The 22,351-nt window shown below is 46.3% G+C and overlaps 3 protein-coding genes and 1 pseudogene across 3 annotated transcripts; 3 read left to right on the forward strand and 1 right to left on the reverse strand.

Moving 5' to 3' along the window:
- The first annotated feature begins 522 nt into the window (after positions 1-522).
- LOC109769780 (uncharacterized) lies at positions 523-2,907 on the forward strand. The gene is made up of 2 exons (XM_020328497.4): positions 523-2,214; positions 2,541-2,907. Exons 1-2 carry the CDS (start codon positions 1,125-1,127, stop codon positions 2,582-2,584), a joined length of 1,134 nt encoding a protein of 377 aa, XP_020184086.3. The 5' UTR covers positions 523-1,124; the 3' UTR covers positions 2,585-2,907.
- Positions 2,908-11,149: 8,242 nt separating this feature from the next.
- LOC109769785 (WPP domain-associated protein-like) lies at positions 11,150-18,139 on the forward strand (annotated as a pseudogene).
- Positions 16,772-17,952, reverse strand: LOC109769781 (uncharacterized). Its single transcript, XM_073510210.1, has one exon. The coding sequence runs from the start codon at positions 17,950-17,952 to the stop codon at positions 17,287-17,289; it is 666 nt and encodes a 221-aa protein (XP_073366311.1). The 3' UTR covers positions 16,772-17,286.
- A 1,576-nt stretch (positions 18,140-19,715) lies between the features above and the next one.
- LOC109769789 (uncharacterized) lies at positions 19,716-22,056 on the forward strand. The gene is made up of 5 exons (XM_020328500.4): positions 19,716-19,865; positions 20,684-20,794; positions 20,899-21,184; positions 21,282-21,496; positions 21,586-22,056. Exons 2-5 carry the CDS (start codon positions 20,687-20,689, stop codon positions 21,838-21,840), a joined length of 864 nt encoding a protein of 287 aa, XP_020184089.1. The 5' UTR covers positions 19,716-19,865; positions 20,684-20,686; the 3' UTR covers positions 21,841-22,056.
- The last annotated feature ends 295 nt before the right edge of the window (positions 22,057-22,351 follow it).

Genomic DNA, 22,351 nt, shown 5'->3' on the forward strand with positions numbered 1-22,351 from the left:
CGCCTCCCTCTCTCAGCCGCCGCCTCCCTCCTTCCATCTCGCGACGGCGCCTGCGCGCCGGCCGCCGCGCCCACGCCCTCGTCAACCCCCGGCCTTCCCCTACAACCTAAGGAGCAGGATCGGTAGGACCCTGGGTTCTACCAGTTGTCAAATCTAATGAAACGAGCTCACATTTCTTATCTTGATTTGCAGCTTAAACGAACCCAAGATAAGTTAACAAAACATCACCTGAAAATTAGTGATGGATTACCGGGTGACAATACACATGCACAAAGCACGCAATCATCAGACTGAGCCATGCAAGAAGCCTGTTAATTTGATCAAAACATGTCTGTTCAGGCTAGCTCCCTACAAGTAACAGTTTATGGTGGACAAAACTAGAAAAGAAAAGTTGTATCTAACAAGTAGAGATGATCTATATGTGTTGAACCAGTATGGGCCCTAGCCCATCTTGATATGTCTTTTGGGCCCAAGCCCATGAGTGGATCTGACCTAGAAGAGGTGCCCCTCCTCCTCTGTCCCGTGCAAGCCGCCACACACACAAACCAGAGACTCACGTGGAGAACAAGAAGAGTGAGCTCGAGCTGTCTGGAGGTACTCTCTCTCCCAAGTCAACATGGTATCAGAGGCCATTGACGGTGGGGCCTGAGGAGACGACGGCGACGTCCGGCGAGGTGGCGGCGGATCTGGGCAATGTCCGGCGAGGTGGCGGCGGATCTGGGCGACGTCCGGCGTGCTGGAGAGGACCGGCGGGGCTGCAGGCAGAGGCTGCCTGTGAGGAGCGTGTGGGCTGCTGCAGGCGCGCGCGTGCAAGGCACAACGGGGCTGCTACTGACGGCGGAGGGCCGGCTGCTGGGTGTGCTGCTGCTAAATTTGCTGGGGTTTACTGCTGCAGCTGCTGTTTGCTGTTGGTCTGGGCTGAACGGCTGCTGCTGCTAGTGCTTGTTGGTCTGTGAGCTGAGGGGGAGAAAGTAGGAACTGCTGGTGTTGTGCAGCTGCTTGTCAGGGGAGATACGAGCTGTGGTGTTGTTCTGTTGCGTTTGCTCTGGTGCTTGCTTGTGACTGTTGTTTGAGGAGTCTCTTCTGCTGCTGCTGGGAGTTGCGGCTGCTACTCCCGACCAAAGATGGCTGAACCAAATGCTCTTGCTGAGGCTTTAGAGAAGCTTGCTAAGATCCTCGCAGAGTCCAACTCCAACTCTGGGGCCATCGTTCCTCGACAGGAAGTGTCTCAGAAGCTCGAAATGTCGCCTCTGGACATGAAGCTAGAGGGGGCCACAAATTATTTGAGCTGGTCCAGGAGGGCTTTGTGGGCTGTTGAGCAAAAGGAGCTTCATGGATATTTGTTGGGCACCATTGCAGAACCAGGAGACAAGAGTAGTGCAGAGGGAAAAAGGTGGAAGGTTATCAACTCTGTACTTATGGTGTGGTTGTTGAACTCTGTCGTGCACTCCATTGGACGCTCTGTGGAGGGGCTATCCACGCCTACTGAGATATGGAAGATTCTGTCCATCCAGTACTCTGGCAAGGGCAATGTCATGCTCATTGCTCAAATTGAGGACAAATTTAGGTTGTTGCGCCAAGAGGATGGCATGTCAGTGATGGCATGCGTCGCAGAACTGCAGGCTCTGTGGGCAGACCAGGATAATTGTGATTCTCTAGAACTCTATGATGCAGCTTTAATCGAGTCAGGGCACAAGTGGATGGCACGCAGGCGTGTGCTGAAACTTTTGGCTGGCCTCAAAGGTTGCTTTGATGGTAGGAAGGCTTCCCTGCTGCACCAACCTAGTCTACCTACCATTGCTGAGGCTATTGCAACAATGACTCAAGAGGAGGTGCGCCTATCTTTTGAGCATGCAAACGTGAAGGTTGTCCCGGCTTCGACATTTGCAGTCACTGAGCGCATGGAGTGGGGAGATCCCGCCAAATGTCATGTCGATGGGGAGGTAGGTCACTGGAAGAGAGAATGTCCAACTCGTGGCAGAGGCAGGGGATATAACAGAGGGGGGACAGGCAGAGGCAGAAGTGCTAGAGGCAGAGGTGGATACTCAGAGACCTCGTGGGGTCATACTTCTAGGGGCAGAGGTGGCTACTCAGGACACACAGGGGGTCAGAGAGCTCACATGGCCGTTGCAGGAGACACTGGAACGTCCAAAGGCAAAGATGTAGATGATGTTGTCTATGGAGACTTTGCTCATTGGGCCTCCACTGATGAAGGTAATCCGGAAAGAGCATCTCTTGCTACTAATGAGAGTGCTCCAGAGTGGGTTCTTGACTCTGGAGCATCTAGGCATGTTGCTAGTAACTCCTGCGTGTTCGAGTCTTACAATAAGCATCCTCCCTCTCATACGGGCACTATACAAACGGCTGATGGCACAAAATAGCCAGTCATAGGGGTTGGTACAGTAAAGTGTACTCCGACCATTTCCCTATCGTCAGTTTTACATGTGCCAGCCTTCCCTGTCAATTTGGTCTCTTTCAGTGCACTTATTGATGAAATAGACTGTCGTGTGATCCTTGACAAGTTCGGTTGCTTGATTCAGGTGCGACAGACGAGCCAGACGGTTGGGACTGGCACCAGGTGTAGAGGGCTCTGGTACATGGACCAGGAGGTGCAGCCAGACTTGGTGTGTGCTGCGACCATGGAGGACAAGGAGAAGCAGGCGATGATCCATCACTGTAGGATGGGGCATGTGTCTTTTGATAAGATGAGTAGAATATTTTCGGATGTTATGTGTGGAATAGGCAAGGGCAAGCTGACATGTGATGCTTGCGAATATGCAAAACACACACGAGCCTCATATGTGAGTAAGTGGCTCAGGAGCATATCTCCTTTTATGCTTATTCATTCGGATGTATGGACTAGCCCTATGGTGTCAATGAATGGGAAGAAGTATTTTGCTACCTTTATTGACTGCTATTCTCGTATGACTTGGATTTACTTGATGCGTCACAAGGATGAGGTGTTTAGCTGTTTTCAGAACTTCCATGCTCTTGTAAAGAACCAGTTTCAGCTGCACGTCAAGGTGCTTAGGACTGACAATGGCACGGAGTATGTGAACAACAGTTTGGGGCTTTCATGGCTGACGAAGGGATTCTTCATCAAACTTCATGTCCGGACACCCCCCCCCCCCAGAATGGAGTGGCCGAAAGGAAGAATCGTCATATTCTTGAGGTTGCTCGGTCATTGATGTTTACCATGAATGTGCCTAAGTTCTTGTGGGATGGTGCAGTTATGACAGCCACATACCTGATCAACCGGACACCTTCCAGGATACTAGGCATGAAATCTCCGTCTGAGTTGCTTGTTGGGGATAATAAGTTTGTTGTTCCCCCAAAGTTGTTTGGTAGTACCAGCTTTGTTCGTGATCACCGACCATCTGTTGGAAAGCTTGATCCTCGGGCAGTGAAGTGTGTCTTTCTGGGATACTCGTCTAGTCAACAGGGATATAAATGTTGGCGTCCGTCTGAAAAACGCAGGTTTGTAAGTATGGATGTTACCTTTAGGGAGTCTGAGCCATTCTATGGTGAGCCGACTAATCTCAGTCTGCTGTTTGCAGAGCTTGACCACCTATACCCTGTGCATGTTGGTCAAGAGGGGGAGAAGGATGTGTCTCATACTCACGATGATGATGTGGGCATTAACACCGGTAATGATGTGCAGGCTCAAGTTCAACCAATAGTGGGTACAATTCCGGTTAGTACCCTCATTGATGATGATGTGCATGCTCATGTCGAGCCAACTGTCGGTACACTTAAGATTGGTGCTCTCCAAGTTCCTGTTCGAGATCGATGGCAGACGAATACCCTGGTGTACCCTCGACGGCAACCAAGAGTGCAGGGGGAACAGCAAGACAGTGAGGCAAGAGTACAGGGGGAGAAGCCAGGCAGTGAGGCAAGCTCATCTGACACAGTGGAGTTGCCCATTGCATTGCGAAAGCCTACACGTGAAGCGGCGAGGAAGGGTGAGGTAGCAAGGATTCTACCAAAGGATGATGCTTGTGATGACCTTGATATTGGCAATTTTGTGTCTTACAAGGCTTTGTCACCTTCATATAAGGCGTTTGTTGCCTCTTTGCAAATTGTGTCTATCCCTAAGGATTGGAAGGCTGCAAAGCAAGATCCGAAGTGGTGTGAATCGATCATGGAGGAGTTAGAAGCACTAAAAAAGAACAAGACATGGGTGCTAACCACATTGCCAGCAGAAAAGAAAGCAGTGAGTTGTAAGTGGATTTTTTACCATGAAGCAGAATCCTGAGGGCAAGGTGGAACGGTATAAGGCTAGATTGGTCGCTATAGGATATAGTCAAACTTATGGAATTGACTATGATGAGACATTTGCTCCTGTTGCAAAGATGAACACAGTAAGGGTATTGGTCTCGTGTGCTGCAAACTTTGGGTGGAAATTGCACCAGTTAAATGTCAAGAATGCCTTCTTACACGGTGACTTGAAAGAAGAGGTATACATGGAGATACCACCAGGTTTTGGCACAAAACAGACTACGGGGAAGGTATGCAGGCTAAAGAAGTCCTTGTATGGCCTGAAGCAATCGCCGAGGGCATGGTTTGATAGGTTCAGACGAGCTGTTTGGAATATGGGGTATGGGCAATGTAATGGTGATCACACAGTGTTCTATAGAAACACTGATAAGAATATCACCATTCTTGCAGTGTATGTTGATGATATCATCATCACTGGAGATGATGAGGAGGAAATAAAGAGAGTGAAGGGGTGCCTGAGCAAGGAGTTTGAGGTAAACGACTTGGGCAATCCGAAGTACTTCCTTGGCATAGAAGTGGCTCAGACAGAGAAGGGAATATCTTTGTGCCAACGAAAATACGCCTTGGATCTCTTGAGTGACATAGGCATGGTGGGATGTCGTGCAGCCCCTACTCCGATTGAACAAAATCATCAAGTGACAGCTCAATCAGGTGAGCTAGTGAATAAGGAAGATTATCAGAAGCTGGTTGGAAGGTTATTGTACTTGTGTCATACAAGGCCTGACATTACATACGCCGTGGGGGTGGTGAGCAGATACATGCATGAACCAAGAAGTGGACATCTTGATATTGTTCACAGAATCCTGAGATACTTGAAGGGGACTCCGGGTAAAGGGTTGTGGTTTGCGAAGAGTGGACATCTTGAGGTGGATGGCTATAGTGACTCTGATTGGTCTAGCTGTCAAGATGATAGAAGATCAACTTCAGGCTACTGTGTGTTTGTGGGAGGAAATTTGGTGTCATGGAGAAACAAGAAACAGACTGTTGTGTCTAGATCAACAGCAAAAGCTGAGCATAGAACATTATCTCAAGGGTTGTGTGATATGCTCTGGGTGAAGTACCTATTGTGCGAGTTGAAACTTCTGAGGAAGGGGCCCTTGAGGGTGTGGTGTGACAATCAGTCAGCTATAGCCATTGCTAATAACCCAGTTCAACATGATAGGACGAAGCATGTGGAAATTGACCGCTTCTTCATTAAAGAGAAACTTGATGCTGGGATCATCAGCCTTACACATGTCAGCTCTGGGAAGCAATTTGCAGACTACTTGACAAAGGGACTGGGAACAAAGGACTGTAACTTGGCGTGTGACAAGATGGGATGGTAGATATCTACCACCCATCTTGAGGGGGAGTGTTGAACCAGTATGGGCCCTAGCCCATCTTGATATGTCTTTTGGGCCCAAGCCCATGAGTGGGTCTGACCTAGAAGAGGTGCCCCTCCTCCTCTATCCCGTGCAAGCCACCACACACACAAACCAGAGACTCACGTGGAGAACAAGAAGAGTGAGATCGAGCTGTCTGGAGGTACTCTCTCTCCCGAGTCAACAGTATGGCACTGAATTATATACATGGTCTCATCCAAGAAACTTAGCGCTTCCACAATTAAATATCCAAATTGAACTATGTTAGTTAACCACCAAAAGACAAATAAGGTAAGGTAACGTCATTCATGTCTTGTTGGTACCACAACCTTTTTTAGGCTGGGTAGTTGCGTGCATGCTAAGAGCCTAAGATTTCCATCTTTAACTCTAATGTTCCTATCTTGGTCACTGGAAATAGTCTCCACCATTCATTACAAGATCTAAAAAGAAATGAAGCTTTGGACCTTAGCAGGGGCAAAGCATCTGGGTAAAATAATACCGGAAGAGTAATATGAGGGGACTTTTGTAACTTCTTAATTAATGGATGAGGCAAATCTTATGCCACCTTTTTGAAAATAATATTAATCGTGATGAGTTAAATTAGTTTCGATCAATTCAGATCATACTGTTCTTTGTGTGCAATAGCTGTGGTAGTGTCGATTAATTCAGACAATATTTCTTTTTCTGAAGCGACTATTTGTTGAGAATGATGAAGTGGCCTCCATGTTGCATCAAACCATATTTCTCTTGGAATTGTGGTAAATCAAGTTGCAGTAAGAAAGAAAGATAGTTGAGATTCTTCAGGGCGCATTCTACTACCATCATTCAATCTTCCTCGATCACTCCTGACAAAGGCTTGCTCGTCTTCGTCATAGTCCAAACTCTTTTTCATGTGACTGATGCTTTCTTGAGCGATGACTTGGGCAGACAAGCTCCCTCATTCACATCAGAAATGGCAAAGATTCCATTTTGGAAAGTAAAGTGTCGTCGGAGGCCACACTTTGTGGAGTCTTGGTGGTTGTCATGGATAGAATTGCTTGAAGGCAATGGAATGCAGGGAAGTTGTAGAGTGTTTGACAAAAAACTACCACAATTGGGGCTTCCGTCCCACAGAACTACCATTTTTTTAAAAGTGGCTGAAAACTACCAAAAAATTGGAATCGCGTGACTAAAAACTACCAAGTTGACGGAATGACCGTTTTACTGCGTTTAAGCCCGATTCTAACAGCAGTGGCCCACATGTCAGGTGGACGGCAGCGGTAACGGCTAACGGCGCTCGCCCGGAGCTGTTAGAGCTGCTCGTCGGTCGCACCTGGTCGGACCAGGAATAACCTGGCCGACCAGGCCGCTCATCCCCACCAGCTCTCTCACTCTCCCCCGATCTCACTCCACACTCTGCTCTCCTCTGCTTCTGTTTCTTCTTCTCGCTCTCCGGCGACGCCGCGACCATGCCGTCGTGGCTCAATAGTAATGAGACCTCCGACGACGATGATGAGCACATGAGCGAGTTCAGTAGCATGCAAATGGAGTACTTTGTAAGTCAGATCACTCTATCCTCTCCTCTCCTCTCCTGTCTGTTCTAGGGTTAGGGTTAGGGTTTGAAGATAATTGATATTTCTTCCATTTAAGTTCATATATGTGAGTTGTAGTTGATATATTTTTTTTTGCTGTTGCAGCAAACTCCTAACACTGTGATAGACCCTAGTTTCTGTGGGCTTGTGATTGAATCTGAGAGAAGGTGCATCCTGCACAGGCAGAGGCCAGGCAAGTTTGTGGCATTTGAAGGCACTGACACTGGCAAGAGATTCATAGGATGTGCTACTGAGGTAATGGACCAAGTTGGTGTGGATTTGATTAGCTCGATTTTCTGCTATGTAGTGGAAACAGAGTAGCGTTTAGTTGTTGTTTTGCTGAATTTTCCTTAAGTGCAAAAACATTGGTATGTCTGAATACTGTACTTGTAGCAAAGAGCACTGGAAACGTATTGATGTATTGTATTTCTAGTATAGAGCTAGCTAGTGTAGCTATGTATATCATTAGTGTTTATGATTTGTTATTTTGAATTTGCTCGTTAACTGTGGTGTTCACTGTAAATTTAATTTGATTTTCAAGATGGTGTGCACTGTGGTGTTCTAGAGTGGGTAGATGCCCCCTAGCCTGTAATTCTGCAAAGGTGCTTAACCAAGCTCTGGGATATGTATCATGAGCAGAACCTTGGTAGAGCCCAGGATAATGAGGCTCATGGGATAGAGGTTGCAAAATTGAAGAAGGAGCTTGATTCTCTGGCCAATCAGTATAGCCAGCTGGTGGATGATGTGTCCAAGTTGTTTGATTATCAGGATGGAATGAAATCTCATGACATGGATTGCACAAGCCAGGCAATCAATGAACTGAAGGAGAAGAAGAAGCAACTTGAGGAGCAGGCAAAGATTGAGCTTCAAATGGAGAAGCTTAAGCTCAAAAAATAACAGAGGTGCATCCTTTAGAGTCAAGCTGATATAATCCAAAACACAAGGAAGGCCATGAAGGAGATAGAGGTGGACAGAGACCTCCTTAAAGAAGAGAAGAAGAAGCTGGAGAATGTCATTGCTGAGCTCCTGAAGGTTGGTCATGGGTGCAAGGAAAAGCTGGACAAGATCAAGGAAGTTGTGATGGAGGAGTGAAGTGGCAGCTCTGGTTGGTAAGTATATATGGGGCCTATATATATAACTGGCTTTGCTATGTTATCTGATGCAAATATGCATCTGAGCTATAATACTATATATGAACTGCCTATGAATTGTCCTGGTTTCAGATCATTTTGGGGATTTGTTTTGTGGTGCCCATGGCACTGCATGTGATCTGTGATGCTTTAAGATATTAACTGACTATGAACTCCAAGTTGTAATGCCAAGTATGGATAGTAAGTTAGCTATGAACTATAATCCATGATGATGTTAAATTTCTATATTTGTTATCCTAATCTGTTGCATCCCCTACTGACCTATATATAGCACATAGATAGCACATAGAATTATCTGATCTTGGATACACCAGACCAGAGATAGCACATATTCTCTCTGACATAGATAGCACATACTTGCAAATCAAGTTTCAGATATACATAACTGATGATACTGAACTTGTGAACACTGACGAAACTGAATTAGCTAACACTAATTTCAGAGCAGGTTTCAGAGATAGGTTCACTTAGGCATCTTAAAAAACATTGGATCTACTTCTCATCTTTAGGATTTGCTAAGCGTGCAGAGCGATGCTTGATTTGCTTGATCTGCCTTGGATCTGGCTGCTTCTGCACTTCCTCCTCTTCATCGTCTTCATCGATGACGATGATGGGAGGGGGATGGCGGCGAGCCTGCTCTACAGGTGGCGCAACTATCTGCAAGTCGTCGTCCTCTCCTGCACTGCTACATCAGTTGCAGCTTGTGCCGGAGCAACATAGCGGTGGGCTTCCCACCGCTTACGCTGGCCATCATCGGAGGACTCTGCCTCTCTCATTGCCCATAGTAGAGTGTCGATGGGTAGGATCCCCTTACCTTTAGTTCCATATCTCTGCTGCATGCACTTCTTCTCTTGAGGCGTCGCCTTCTTCTGGACTAGTTCAGCAGCATCTACTAGTCCATCCACGTTGTTGTATCTCGTAGCTATCTTCATGTAGTCCAGGAAGAGATCCTGGTCACCGCGCGCCGAACCAAATAGCATGTCAACCCAGCCCATTGCAGCATCTTCATCTCCATTGCAGCATCCTCAGTCCTTCCGCAGCAGACGAAGACGCTCTGAACGACGAACAGGACCTTCGATGCTTTGCTTTTTGGCCTTGTTTTTCTTGCTAGATGAGCATGCTTCCTCCTCTTGCACTGGTGGCCGCTCCTGAAGATTGTTGTTCTTAAGCTCATCCTTTCTGTCTTTGGTTGCATCCACCAGCTTCGTGCAACTTTGTTGTGTGTTAATGCAATGTTCAGCAAAATAACTATCTCTATTTTCATCTGTATTACAAGGCTCGTCTGCTCTGACAACTCGTATGTTCACAATCTTTTCCTTATCAAATTGGATCAACATCTGCTGCACATCATCTTCACAACCAACATGCTCTAGACCTTCTATTCCTTTCTCCTCATCAACAACATAATACATATAATGATCAGCTCCACAGCCCTCACACGCAACAAGAGAAACCAGAGTCATATATGATATGTCTGACTGGTAAATTCTTCTAACCACAGATTCTCTGGCTAGGAAATGGAACCAAATTTTCCACTTTGGGTCATCAATATTGCAACATAGATTAAGATAGTTATAATTAAACGGCCTGGACAATATTATGATTCCTGACAGTTAACTTTTTTTCAGTTCTCCGACAGTTTGAATTCACTGAAAGCACAACACAACTTTAAGGTTCCTAACAGATTTCAATTGACCATTGTGCACAAACATGGTTCTAATCTGAATCTAAGTGTGCAACTAGCCTATATATCATGCTTCTAAAATTAACCTAAAAATTACATAAACACTATGAGAAATCAGTTGCCATACCTCGCTCCGCCAGCAGGACGAGGAAGCTTGCGTCGGCCTCGACCTACGCTTCTTCTCGTCGACGGTACTACAACCGGAGGCGGCCTCACCAACATCTGGCATGTCTGAGATTGCGGTTGGGAAGGCTGTTGAACCACGAAGCTTGTGCTGCCTAGCCAGTTATCAACCTCGGAGAAGCCGGCAACAGCGCCGCCCACCACGTCGGGGGGGATGCCTCCAAGCGATTCGGCGCCGGAGTTTGCATCCACCGCCGCCATGAACGCCGCCGGCTAGGGTTAGGAGAAGAGCTCAGGGGAGAGTGAGAGAGCTGGTGGGGACGAGCGGCCCGGTCGGCCAGGTTAGTCCTGGTCCGACCAGGTGCGACCGACGGGCGGCTCTAACGACTGCGGGCGAGCGCCGTTAGCCGTTACCGCTGCCGTCCACCTGACATGTGGGCCACTCCTGTCAGAATCAGGCTTAAACGCAGTAAAACATTCATCAAGTCAACTTGGTAGTTTTTAGTCACGAGATTCTAATTTTTTGGTAGTTTTCGGCCACTTTTAAAAAAGTGGTAGTTCTGTGGGATGGAAGCCCCAATTGCGGTAGTGTTTGTCAAACACTCGAAGTTGTAGCATGTCGAGCGGTGTCACAATGAACCGATGGTCGTCGGTATAGGGTACTGGTCGATATAAATCTGAATAACTCATGTCCTTATGGTGCCATTTTTGTAGGAGATCTTAATCCACATGGCTGCTTTGTAAGGTCTCCTTTTCCATCAAAGACGGGAGAATAATTTCAAAGCTCACAACATTGCTGGGGTATTTTTGCGTGGGGTCGTCATATTGACAGTGGAAAAATTTATTATAATGAATAAAGCCGGATAGTATTTTGATTAAAACTGTCTGGTAAAATGCACATCAAAGTTGTTGTGTGCCACAGAAGCCTTCGGGGGATCGAGCAGAACCACTGCATCATCAATTTAGAGCGCCCATCTGTTGGATGAAATAGTTCAGCATCTTGCTTACAAAGATGAAGAGATAAAGTTGCTGAAAAAAAGTAGCTGCAGCTTGGAAATGACAGCTTAAGTTTGTCTGGGGGTCGGGATAGAAAATTCTGAGTGGCGGTTTTCACGGTCCCGGTATAACTTTGATGGTGCAGAAGATGTGAGTCCTGCAAAGGATGAAAGTCCTGAAGCATCTCCTGAGGCTTTCGCTGATGCGTCATGTTTGAAGCACTTGGATAGGGAAGCTTTGATAGACCGTTTTAATAAAGAGATGAATCGTATGGAAAGGCAGCATGATACGGTCGTGCAAGAAAACACGGAAGAGATAATCATACTAAAGGGAAAGCTCCTAAAAAAGAAGGATTCAACCCGTGACATTTATGGAACAACAAAGATTTCGAGCAAATTAGAAAGAAAATCGGGGAGTAATGACAACATTGGATGGCATCAAGGCAGAAACATTTGTTGGCCAACAAGACAAGAGCAATGTTTTAGATTCTGAAATCCAGCAAATACAAGGTGCTGCCACTAATAGTCAAGTAGAAGCGTGTGCTTTTCCCACCCAGACATCACACATTGCATCCATAGAGGCAGATCACGCAAAGACAATTGGAATGTTAGAATCTGATATCGAAGATGCCAGGATGGCAACCATCATTAGAGAAGAGATACAGATGATTGAACTAAGAGAGTTCATTAACGAAATAGAAATACGGTTGCTTGGTAATGAGATGGGGTATAACATGAAGCAAGAGATTTGCTCGGTCATTCAGAATGAAGCTGTAGCGGAAGCAGTGTTAAACCTCAATTCTTAATTGTTAAAGTACAATGAGGAAAAGAGCTGCTCTAAAGCGGCATCGACTCTACAAAAGTAGGAAATTGAGAATCTGAAGCGAGCTGTTGACTCTTTCAGTACAGAAGTGAAGGAAAAGCAGGCCTGTCAGATCGAATCGGGAGCAATGAAGGGTCATATGGATTTATTATTCTATCAACTTGATTTACTTGCAGACAAAGTGGAAAAGCAAGACTCATGTATATCTGACAAGGAGGAGTTTGATATGATTGTCGGCAGGCTGGAGCAAGCTCTGCAGCATGTACGTCAAAATGAGATCAATTTCAGTGAGTTACATGACAGATTTAGAAATGCTACAGACTCTCTAAAGGTGGTGGAGAAATAAAATCAATATTTACATAAAGTCATCGAAGAAAGGGAGAGAATATTCACATCAACCATTTACAAAGAGAAGGAGTTCACAGAACGCATGACAAATCTTGTTGGATCTATGAGAGAGTTTGAGGATCTTGTTACAGATCAACAAACTATCATTGCAAACAAAATTCAGCACAGTGAATCAAGGTGCTTGTATTTGCATTGCATTCAGTAATGGGGGTATCTTTTTATTTTTGTAAAAACTATATTACTTGATAATAATTAGTTTTATCTTAACGAATCTTGCCATATGATTACCTTTATACTCCCTCCGTTCCTAAATATAAGCCCTTTTAGAAATTCCAATACTGACTACATACAGAGCAAAATGAGTGAATCTACACTCTAAAATATGTCTATATACATCCGTATGCAGTCCGTACTGAAATCTCTAAAAGGGCTTATATTTAGAAACAGAGGGAGTAGTTCATAGTACTTAACTACTTATGACTATTCTATGTTGTATTTCTGTGAATAAGGATGGTATCATTTTCTTTCACATGTTCTGTTTACTGAAAGAGCAATGTAAACACCTCACGGAAGAAGGCAATGTTCTAAAAAGGAAGACATTGCAATAAAAGGAGATATCTGAGTTAAGAGGCTCTAATCTTTAAAAGGCTGAGCTCGAGGTAAATATAATTTCAGATCCTAACGATTATTAATTAATTATTGGTTCTGTTCCTTGTATATTGCTTTGCCTGCAAAATGCAACAAGGTTATAACCTTGATAATGCCCTAAAGTGGGATCCTGGGAGGCAAGTGATGTAATGAGCTAGGATTTCTGAATTTTTCTGCAGGTGGATTTACTTGGTGATGAGGTTGAGGCCTTAATGGATCTTCTTGCAAAAATTTATATTGCGCTGGACCACTATTCTCCAGTTTTGTAACACTATACTGCGTTAAGTCTCGATAAAATGGTCCATCTCTGATTGACGTTGGCAAAAGTTATTTGCTAAATGCACGAATTCATGTAACATGGATGGTAACAGAAATTCCAATCTACTGGTTTGTTTCTTCATTAATAAATTTTCTCTTTGCATGCAAGTTTGAGGGTGCCTAGGATTGCCTACTGCTCCATAGCAGGCTTCCAATCGAGACAGCATGATTTTCTTGCACCCATATAAATTTTGGTTTTTATTTAACTGTCAGGAGCCACGAACGAGAACAGGCCAATCCCCCGCGTTGCCCCCGTCTCGGGCGGCTCCTCAAGCCCTAGCCGCCAGGGTCACCACCACCTCCCTCCCTTCCGCCGCCGCCGGAGGACGCCGCTGGGCTAAGCCCCGCGGCCGACGGCGATGGCGAGGGTTCTCCTTCCTGGATCGTGTAGGAGGGGGTGGGGCGGGACCTCCTCGCGCGTGACGGCGCGGCCGCGATCTGATCGATGGCGGCACGAGCTCCGGCGGAGGCGTGGCTGCCTGGTGGCGGGCCGGCAGCGACGGCGTGGAGAGGGCGGCGTGGAGGTCCGGGCTGGCCAGATCGGGATCCTGGGACGGCGGCCCTGGAAGGTGGCGGTGGGTGAAGCTTAGGCGACCCACAACAGCATGGCGTGGTGATGTCCCTGGCCAAAGTGAAACTCCACCAGCGATCTGGTGGCTTTGGCTCCGGATTAGATCGGATCAGTGACAGTGACGAGAACGCGCGGGATCCTTCCCGGCAGCTCTCGCAATTTAGCGAGGTGGGGTGGCAGCCCTCCCTCAAACTCACGCAAGCAGTGGCCGGTGTGCCAGGGCTCCCACAGTGGCAGTGCTGCTACGGGTGGTCACTGGATCTAGGAGGCCAGATCTGGGGCTTTGAAGGTGGTCTGGCCGATGCACATGATGTCGGATGGATGCTCGTGGGACAAGATCCAGGTGAAAACCTTGTCTACGGCTGGTGGCCAGAGCCGGTGATGGTGACACCCTTGGCGGTTTCCTTCTTGGAGGCATCATCGAGGTGAAGTTCCCGACTCCTTCTGCTACCGCCGGGAGAAACCCTTGATGAGTCGATCAGATGATGACGGTACTAAGGTGTCGTTCCTCCCGTGGGGGCGTCATTCTTGGAGGTGTGCATTGGCCTGAGGGACCAGCGGACGGTTCCAGCGGTGGAGCGGTGTTCCATGTGACGCATCAGCGACATGGAGTCTCGACGACGGATGTGTGATGATGGACGCGCGTAGGGAGGTGGCGCTGTCTGGCGCCATGGTGGCGTCGACGCCAGGGCTGGCAAGGCCGATGCGTCAGTACCTGCTCTGACGATGGATCGGTGGAAGATGGCGGCAGCGGCCTCTAAGAGTGCGTCGGACCAGTGTGTGCCCCAGACCCGGCAACGGCTTGGTTGGGGCCTCTGGCTTTAGATGTTAAGCTTTGGTGCGAGGTCTGTTTGGTATTCGGCTCGGACATTTGGCACCCCTTCATCAAGTGGATAGGAGTAGCGACAGATGTTGCCAAGATGGTGGCTTCAGACTTAGTGATGTATTACTTTGTAAGGTCTTTGTGAATAATTAATAAGATGGCTGCATACATCGCCTAGATGCAGAGGCCGGAGGTCATCCTCCTTTAAAAAAAACTAATTGTAGCCTCTTTCACAGGTTATGCAGACTTTGAACATGATCAAGAAACACATAAGCACAGCAAAGTGAAATGCCAATGCACATACACATCAGCTGGTGAGATGTTAACAGCAGCCATGGTTTTATTGGCCTGAAGGCAGCCTTGCTGTAGAAACCGAGTGGCAAGTTGAGGGTTGTAAAGTGCATTTTCCTCGTCTGATTACCTATTGCTCCATATTAGGCTAGTGTGCTAGGAATTGCTGGTATCCATCGGGACAGCATGATTTTCTTGCACCCTTACAAATTACTATGATTTTGATGTTTCTGTCGGGTACTTATTGTAGCCTTGCTTTCACAGGTTATGGAGACCTTGAACATGATCAGGAAACACATAAGCACAACAAAGTGAAATGCCTATGCACATTCACATCAGCTGGTGTGATGCTAACAGCAACCTTGGTTTTATTGGCCTGAAGGCGCACTTCAGGTGGTCTGCGACAACTTCTCTAGGTGGTTGATATAGCCCTTGCAGTAGAAACCAAGGGCTAGGTAGCGCAGAGTAGCTTGTTCCCCTCCTTAGGCAGTAGATTTTGCTAGTCTTTGAGCACCATGTAACTGACCCACCCAAACCATGGTTAGTCCTTTGTGCTTGTCTTTGAGCTACACGGTATGGGGTTGTGCCACCTCTGCAAAGGTGAGACTCGATTGACCAAATATTCTGTTTATGTAAGAGTTTGATAAGGAAATGATCTGAATTTGCTGTTGTCTCAGGACTACGACTCGCTGTTTTCTTTTATCTTGATATACAAGGTGGCATATATGATCTGAATTCTCTAACTGTCATTTACCTTTCTTTTTTGTTGAACACATCCATTTATCTTTCGTCAGCTATTAATAAATTTTAATAACAAGTCAATCAATACTGAAGAAATTTGCGGACAAGGAACGTAACTAAACAAATCTTCTTTTTGACGGGCAACGGCAAGAGCTCTGCCTATTTCATTAAAGCAGGGTGGAAATCTGTATATTAACTGGGAAAACCCAGTTACAGAGGGAAAGGAAAAAAGATACTGAACGCACAGAGGAGAAACTACTCGCAGAAGATTGGACCTACAACCATCATGTCGTCTCGGATCAAACAAACGACATCCTCTACCTTGGCCTTCTTACCCTCGAAAATTCTCCTATTCCTCCCCTTCCATATATGCCAAACCGTGTATTACCGCCATCGTGATTTTCTTTCTGGCCTCCTTCTTTCTGATGTTCCTGGAGATCATTCTCCACCATCCATTGATAGAAGAAACAACGCATGGCGATCGCCGAACCATGGGGGTGGGAGGAGTTGAAGGAGAACCAAACCTCCTTTGCAGAAGGGCACTCCAAGAAAAGGTGGTTAACCGATTCAATTTCCTGGTCGCACAGGGAGCTGATGTGGCCAACCGCGGGAAGAAAGTCTGTCAGCTGTCCAAACTATGTTTTGTAGGATAAGCCAAAGAAAGAATTTGATTTTCCCCTCCGCCTTGACATCCCAAACCCTTTGCCGCAGCGGATTCTTGATGTGGCCATAGAATTTCACTTCATAAACAAATCTTCTATTGATGATATTAAACCTGGGGTTTCAATATCAAATATGACGAGGCATTTGTGTTCGAGGAAATGATTTTAGTTAGCTCTTATCTCAGAAATCCACAGTTGGCTGTCTTTTCTTTCATTCTTCATAAAAGATTGCCTATATGATGGTGATATGCGGCGAAACCGCAGTTGCCTAACACTGACCATCCCTCTGAACCGGCCGGTAGCATCACGCAAGAATGATGGCTTCCTGGTCGTGCTCGGTGCATTGTCAGAGGAAATGAAGGTAAATTCACAGAGAAGGAACATAACTAAAATGAAATTTCTATTGATAATATAATAATTCGGACACATATAGCCCTAAAGACCAAATTCACACCTAGACTAGGCTAGAATCAGCCGAGCTACACTCTGATTCTGATGGCTCGCACGATTAACACTAACAGCTGAGTTACACAGGATTGTGAATCTGAGTCTCATGCCCTGGTTCGTTGGTTCAGTTGGTCCACAGGAAGTAGGGGCACACGGCTCCCATGGCCGCCGTCCAGTTGCCGCATCCAGACTGCGTCGGCCCTGGCACTATGCCTCCTCTGGTCGCCACCCTGCAGTACGTCGCAGAGGAGCCACCGCTGGGGCTTATTATGTGAGGCCGCGGCGGCTGCTGCTTCTGCTGAATCGGCGCCGGCGCCAGCGCAAATGTGCCACCACAGGGGCTTATCATGTGAAGCTGTGGCTGCTGGTGGTGGTGGTGGTTCGTCGGCGGCGGAGGCGCCAGCGCAGATGAGCCACCGCAACGGCTTGTGAGAAGCTGCGGCAGCTGCTGCTATTGCTGGACCGGCGGCGGCGGCGCCAGCGAGCCGGTGATGGTCATCTTGACCCCGCGCCGCATGATCTCAGCAAGCAGCCGCGCCGTGTGGCACGCATCGTCGAGTCCACAGTGCAGGCGGCCCTCCCAGTCCAACCCCGCCGCCCGGACCGCCTCCTGCAGGTTAACCCTCCCTCCGCCGACGAGCGCCTCCTGGAAGGGGACTCTCAAATTGATCCACTGATCGAAGTAGGAGGGCTTCTCGATGCCCTTGAAGCGGCACTCAAACTCTAGCATGCTCCGGCAATCCCAGTCACCCCAGGTCACAACGGCCAAGCGGACGCGTCTCTTGTTCCCTGCCCCCGCCGTCGCCGCCTTCAGCCAAGCGTCGTGCAGCCAGAGCGCCTCGCCGAGATCCACACCGCCGTCGACGTCCTCCTGCCGGATACCGGTGAGTTCCCTGCAAAACTGGGTCAGCACAGGGTGATGCTTTGGACGAACGTACCTGCGAAACGCGGACTCGATGCGGCCGGTGGCGCCGTCGACGAGCACGGCGGGGAACTCAATGATTTCCTGGGGGAAGATCCGCGCGTCTTTGACGCACGTCGGCTCGAAGTCGACCACCACGAAGAAATCGAAATCTTGCTCCAGCCCCTGCCCGCGCCCCGCCATGATCGCTGCCATGTTCGCCGGAGTGTGCGCAAACTCGAGACCGAGAGTCGAGATCGGGGAAAGCTGGGATCGAAAACTAGGGCAGTGAAGATTGGGGAAAGTTGGGATCGAAAGTTAGGGCAGGCACAGCTGGATCCCGCAGGGGATTTCTAATCCAATTCCAATCCGATGCTTTTTGGAACAACAGTTGGCGCGTTTTTTCTTTTACGTGGTTGACGCTATTTTTCTATAGTCTAGTCAAACAAAACAAAGGCTATGATTTGCCAAAAAAAACAAAGGCTGTGATTGACGAAAAAAATCAATGACTGTGATAGAAGACTCGTTTGACTCTTCTGCATGTTCACATGTTTAATTGGTTTTATTTTCGAGGATACACATAATTGATGTATCATACCTCTACATTGCTCGAAGAAAGGGAAGAAAACTCATCCATCAAATTACATCCCGTGCGCCATTATGCACATTCACTCCTGGCTACTACACTGACTATACAACTCCGCCAAATAGACCATGGATCTCTTCCCTAAATAGGCGAGTCGCCATCCATCTCTTCCCCTCAGGGGAAATTCTCGACGACCACACGTATAGGCAGTGTGGCGCCATAAAAAACAATAGCGTTCTGATGCTTCAACAGTTGTCACGAAACCACCACCACCACCACCACCAACAACAACAACAACAACAACAACAACAAGGTGCATAAATCCTTCCAGCTATGCGGTCTTGTCAATAGTGGTACACACCAAGGCAGCAGCAAGTCGTTCGCCAATGGAGTCCAGTTCACCTTGCTCCATGCTGACATAATCAAGTACCAAACTGATCGGGCAAACACATAGGATACCAAGATGTGATCGGCCGTTTCCTACTCTTGGTCGCAAAGAGGGCATGTCGCCTGATGCGGGAGTCCACGCCGAGCTAGTCTATCTGAGGTCCAACACATATTTTTCGTAGCCAGCCATGCAAAGAACTTGGAGCGGAGCGGAGCGCGATTGTGCCAGATTACCGTTGTAGTCAAGATCGTGTTTGAGTCCAAAGAAGTGGCTTGTGATGTTCGGGCTGACACAGTTGGCGACAACCAACCTTATGAAGTGCTTCGGTGCTTTCGGGAGAACAGTTGACGAGTTTTGACTCTTAATCTGATTCGTAATCGTTCGCACAACTAGATTCCCGCAGCCCGCGAGATGGACCGCTATTCATTTTACAGAGGAACAGTTGGTGGTGTTTTAATACAAAACCAAAGGCTGTGATAATAAAAGCACTAAAATATAGTACTAGTATAATCACGGCAATTAAAATACGAGTTGTCTTCGTAACAACAAAATCTTGATGATTTATTTTAATTAAAAATAATTATAAATTTATAAGTCTACTAGTTAAAGGAAGAAGAGCGACTTGTGCTTTGTTGATCTGTCGATGAGAGCAATAGAAATCCCGGTGATAGGCACATATGGTGATTGTATGCATTGCTTGCTTGTCGCCGCTGTCACTACCGCCACCTACATGTCAAGATTGTGCTCCTAAATATGGTGTGCCTCCACATGGGTGACATCACATGTCAAATGTTTGTGTAGTAGTTGGTAGAAGTGCATGCATCTGATTTTATGTGTGAATTAGTCAAGTAATAGAAGCAGTAGGAGGTAGTGTATTTGTCTGATTCCTAGTGTGAGCTATCCAGTGGTGGGCCATAACCTCCACACGCTAGAGGTGGGCCCGACCCATGCGCTCACGCGGCCTGATCATTTCCAAGTCGATCCCACTCGGCCCCATTTGATCCCCTTCCCCTCACCCAAATCCCTAGCGCCGCCGCCATCGTTGCCATCGCCGCAACCACCATCGCCTCTGAGTCTAACACCGCCCACTTTACCCTCGGCCCTGCCGGCCGTTCCTTCTCTGTCCGCCTCAAGTCCTTGGCCCACGGCTCCCAAGTTTGCTTCTCCTCCTATCGATAGCTTCCTTCCTGATTTAATTATCCGATCTCGTAGTCGTAGATCTCATTGCTTGTTGATCTATTTTATGTTTGGTAGGTTTGGTTGAGTTCGTGTTCCCATCGATAGTTTCTAGATGTTTGCTCTGGAGATACAATGAATTGTGTGGTTCGAATTGCTATGAAAGTTGAATTATTGATTGGATCTGGTTAGTTTGTTGTTTGGTTCATTTAGCAAAGTAGTTGCTACTACGTAAGTAGTGCAGATAAGGTTGATAATGATTGAGTTAATTGGATATATGCCTCCACAATTTTATGAGATTTACCATTTCATTGTTGTTGCCCAATAGAAATCAGTGGCAACATAATCCGCAAGAATATGGAATCATTCTACATTGCTTACTCACATAGCTAGATAGTAATATTCTCTTCCCTAGATACGCTAGCTTGCAAGGGTCTTATATGGTTAGGATTCCTTATTTGGCCCTTCTAAAAGTATGCTTCCCTGTTTGGCCCTAGAGAAACTGTCTTCCCTATTTTGCTCAATGATATTCTAGTAGTCGAGCATAGGTATTCAGATTTCTTCCTTGTTTAACCTCTAGATAGCAACTACTAGATAACAAGTGTTAGTCAGAATGTCCATTGAGGATGAGTCTTTAAAATTTGCAGGGATTCAAAATGAGTGTCAATGTTTTGGCGAAAGTTGATTCATTTTCATTTTGTCAATTTTTCAGCACTCAACATTTCAACATTTTACTCATGCTAATATTTGGTGTCATTTAATAATTTATTATCATTCTTTGTCAATTTTGAACACAGCAAATGGAGTGCACCAATTGTTTCCACACTAGGGATTTGTGCGTTGGGAATGTTGGATTGGAGAACGGTTGCTTCTACTTGACGCTTTTGGAGGGCTTCAAATGGATGGCGGTATATATCTTCTACAAATTATTGCATATCATTCATTGGTAAGCATGTCTTAAGGATTTTGCATAACAAATATAAATTTTATTCTTTATTTATTTTTGCTTCAGTGCATCCCATGTTTTGCAAGGCCTAACCTCCTAAGGAAGCTTAAGGTTGCCATGGATAAGGGGACTGGCACCACTGCCTACCTGTGCACCAAAGAGGGCTTCTCTTTCAAGACTACGATCCTTAATGAAAAAGACCGAACATATTTTGGTTGTTCTAATTGGGGGGCATTTGCCAAAGCTTACAAATTTGAGGAAGGGATGGCTATCCACTTTGATTTTAGCAAATATTCTGATTCTCATCCTGACATCTTGGTAGATTTGGAAAACATTCCAATCCTTCCTCCGTGTAAGTTTCTTAAACATATTTGGCAATTAATATTTGTATTAGTCAAAACAAGTTGTTGTCTATACCTAATTAATGTTGTTTTCATATTTTTGGACAGCTTACTTCCTAGCGCCAAAAACAACTCAGGAGATAGTTGACAGCACTTACTATACTGCTGACAGCGTGCTTACTTGGGAGGAGAAGAATTACCTCGTTTCCTTTGTCGATGGTATTGAGTGTTTTACGAACACTCACAATGATGGGAAAAATTATGCATCATACGTGCCACTAGTGCACGCCTTGAACAAGACCAACATTCAAAACAAATGCCTGGTAAGAATTATATTCAGTTTCATCTTTTCATGTACTCTTCATAAATTAAATATAGTGCTTACTATATTACTATTGTGTTCTTGCAACAGAAGCTCCCAAGATGTGTTGTACCTGAGATTATGGATGGCAATGGTGAGATGACACTTATCTACGATGACAAGACCAATTTCAAAGACACCTACTCGACTGCAGCCCTACCAGATGGACGCCTCCTAGTTAATGGGTGGAGAAGAATACTGAAGGAGTGCAACCTGGAAATTGGAGCTAGGTTGATCTCTGTGCTCCACCATGGAAGTGCAGGGATTTTCCTATACTTGACATCCATTCCAAAAAGAGAGGACTAGTTAAAAGTTGTCAATGACCTTTGGAGTCATAGTCCCTATCGAACATTGTTTTAGGTTAAACCTAATATGTATTGTTCAATGGTTGAATTATGTGTTGTTCATTCATGGTACTAATTAACTAGTGGATAAGGTAGCAAAATGCATGCATGTAACGATGGGTATCAATGTAACATTGCAGCGTATTGCAATTTCTTATGGGTATCAACATAATATGTATGTGTTGTGTTTGAACACTTAAATGGAAGCAAAATGCTATCGTGACAAAGTTAATCCCATCTGGAGGCCTTTTCCAGCACTCTGCCGGAGCGGGATTCGATCACGGAGGGGCTCTACATCAACCTTGCTGCCCTTCCGATGATGTGCGAGTAGTTTACCACAGACCTACGGGTCCATAGTTAGTAGCTAGATGGCTTCTCTCTCTCTCTCTCTCTCTCTCTCTCTCTCTCTTTGATCTTCAATACAATGTTCTCCTTGATGTTCTTGGAGTTCTATCCGATGTAATGCCTTTTTG

This window comes from Aegilops tauschii, chromosome 3 (genome assembly GCF_002575655.3).
Source record: "Aegilops tauschii subsp. strangulata cultivar AL8/78 chromosome 3, Aet v6.0, whole genome shotgun sequence".
Classification (NCBI taxonomy): Eukaryota; Viridiplantae; Streptophyta; class Magnoliopsida; order Poales; family Poaceae; genus Aegilops; species Aegilops tauschii.

Bases quoted from the DNA above. Each gene is read 5' to 3' on its own strand.
- LOC109769789 (XM_020328500.4), top strand. From the start codon at position 20,687: ATGGAGTGCACCAATTGTTTCCACACTAGGGATTTGTGCGTTGGGAAT. The intron at 21,185-21,281 runs GTAAGTTTCTTA...ATTTTTGGACAG, and splicing joins CATTCCAATCCTTCCTCCGT to CTTACTTCCTAGCGCCAAAA. The intron at 21,497-21,585 runs GTAAGAATTATA...TTCTTGCAACAG, and splicing joins ACATTCAAAACAAATGCCTG to AAGCTCCCAAGATGTGTTGT.
- LOC109769780 (XM_020328497.4), top strand. From the start codon at position 1,125: ATGGCTGAACCAAATGCTCTTGCTGAGGCTTTAGAGAAGCTTGCTAAG. The intron at 2,215-2,540 runs GTAATCCGGAAA...TGCTTGATTCAG, and splicing joins TTGGGCCTCCACTGATGAAG to GTGCGACAGACGAGCCAGAC.
- LOC109769781 (XM_073510210.1), bottom strand. From the start codon at position 17,952: ATGGCAGCGATCATGGCGGGGCGCGGGCAGGGGCTGGAGCAAGATTTC.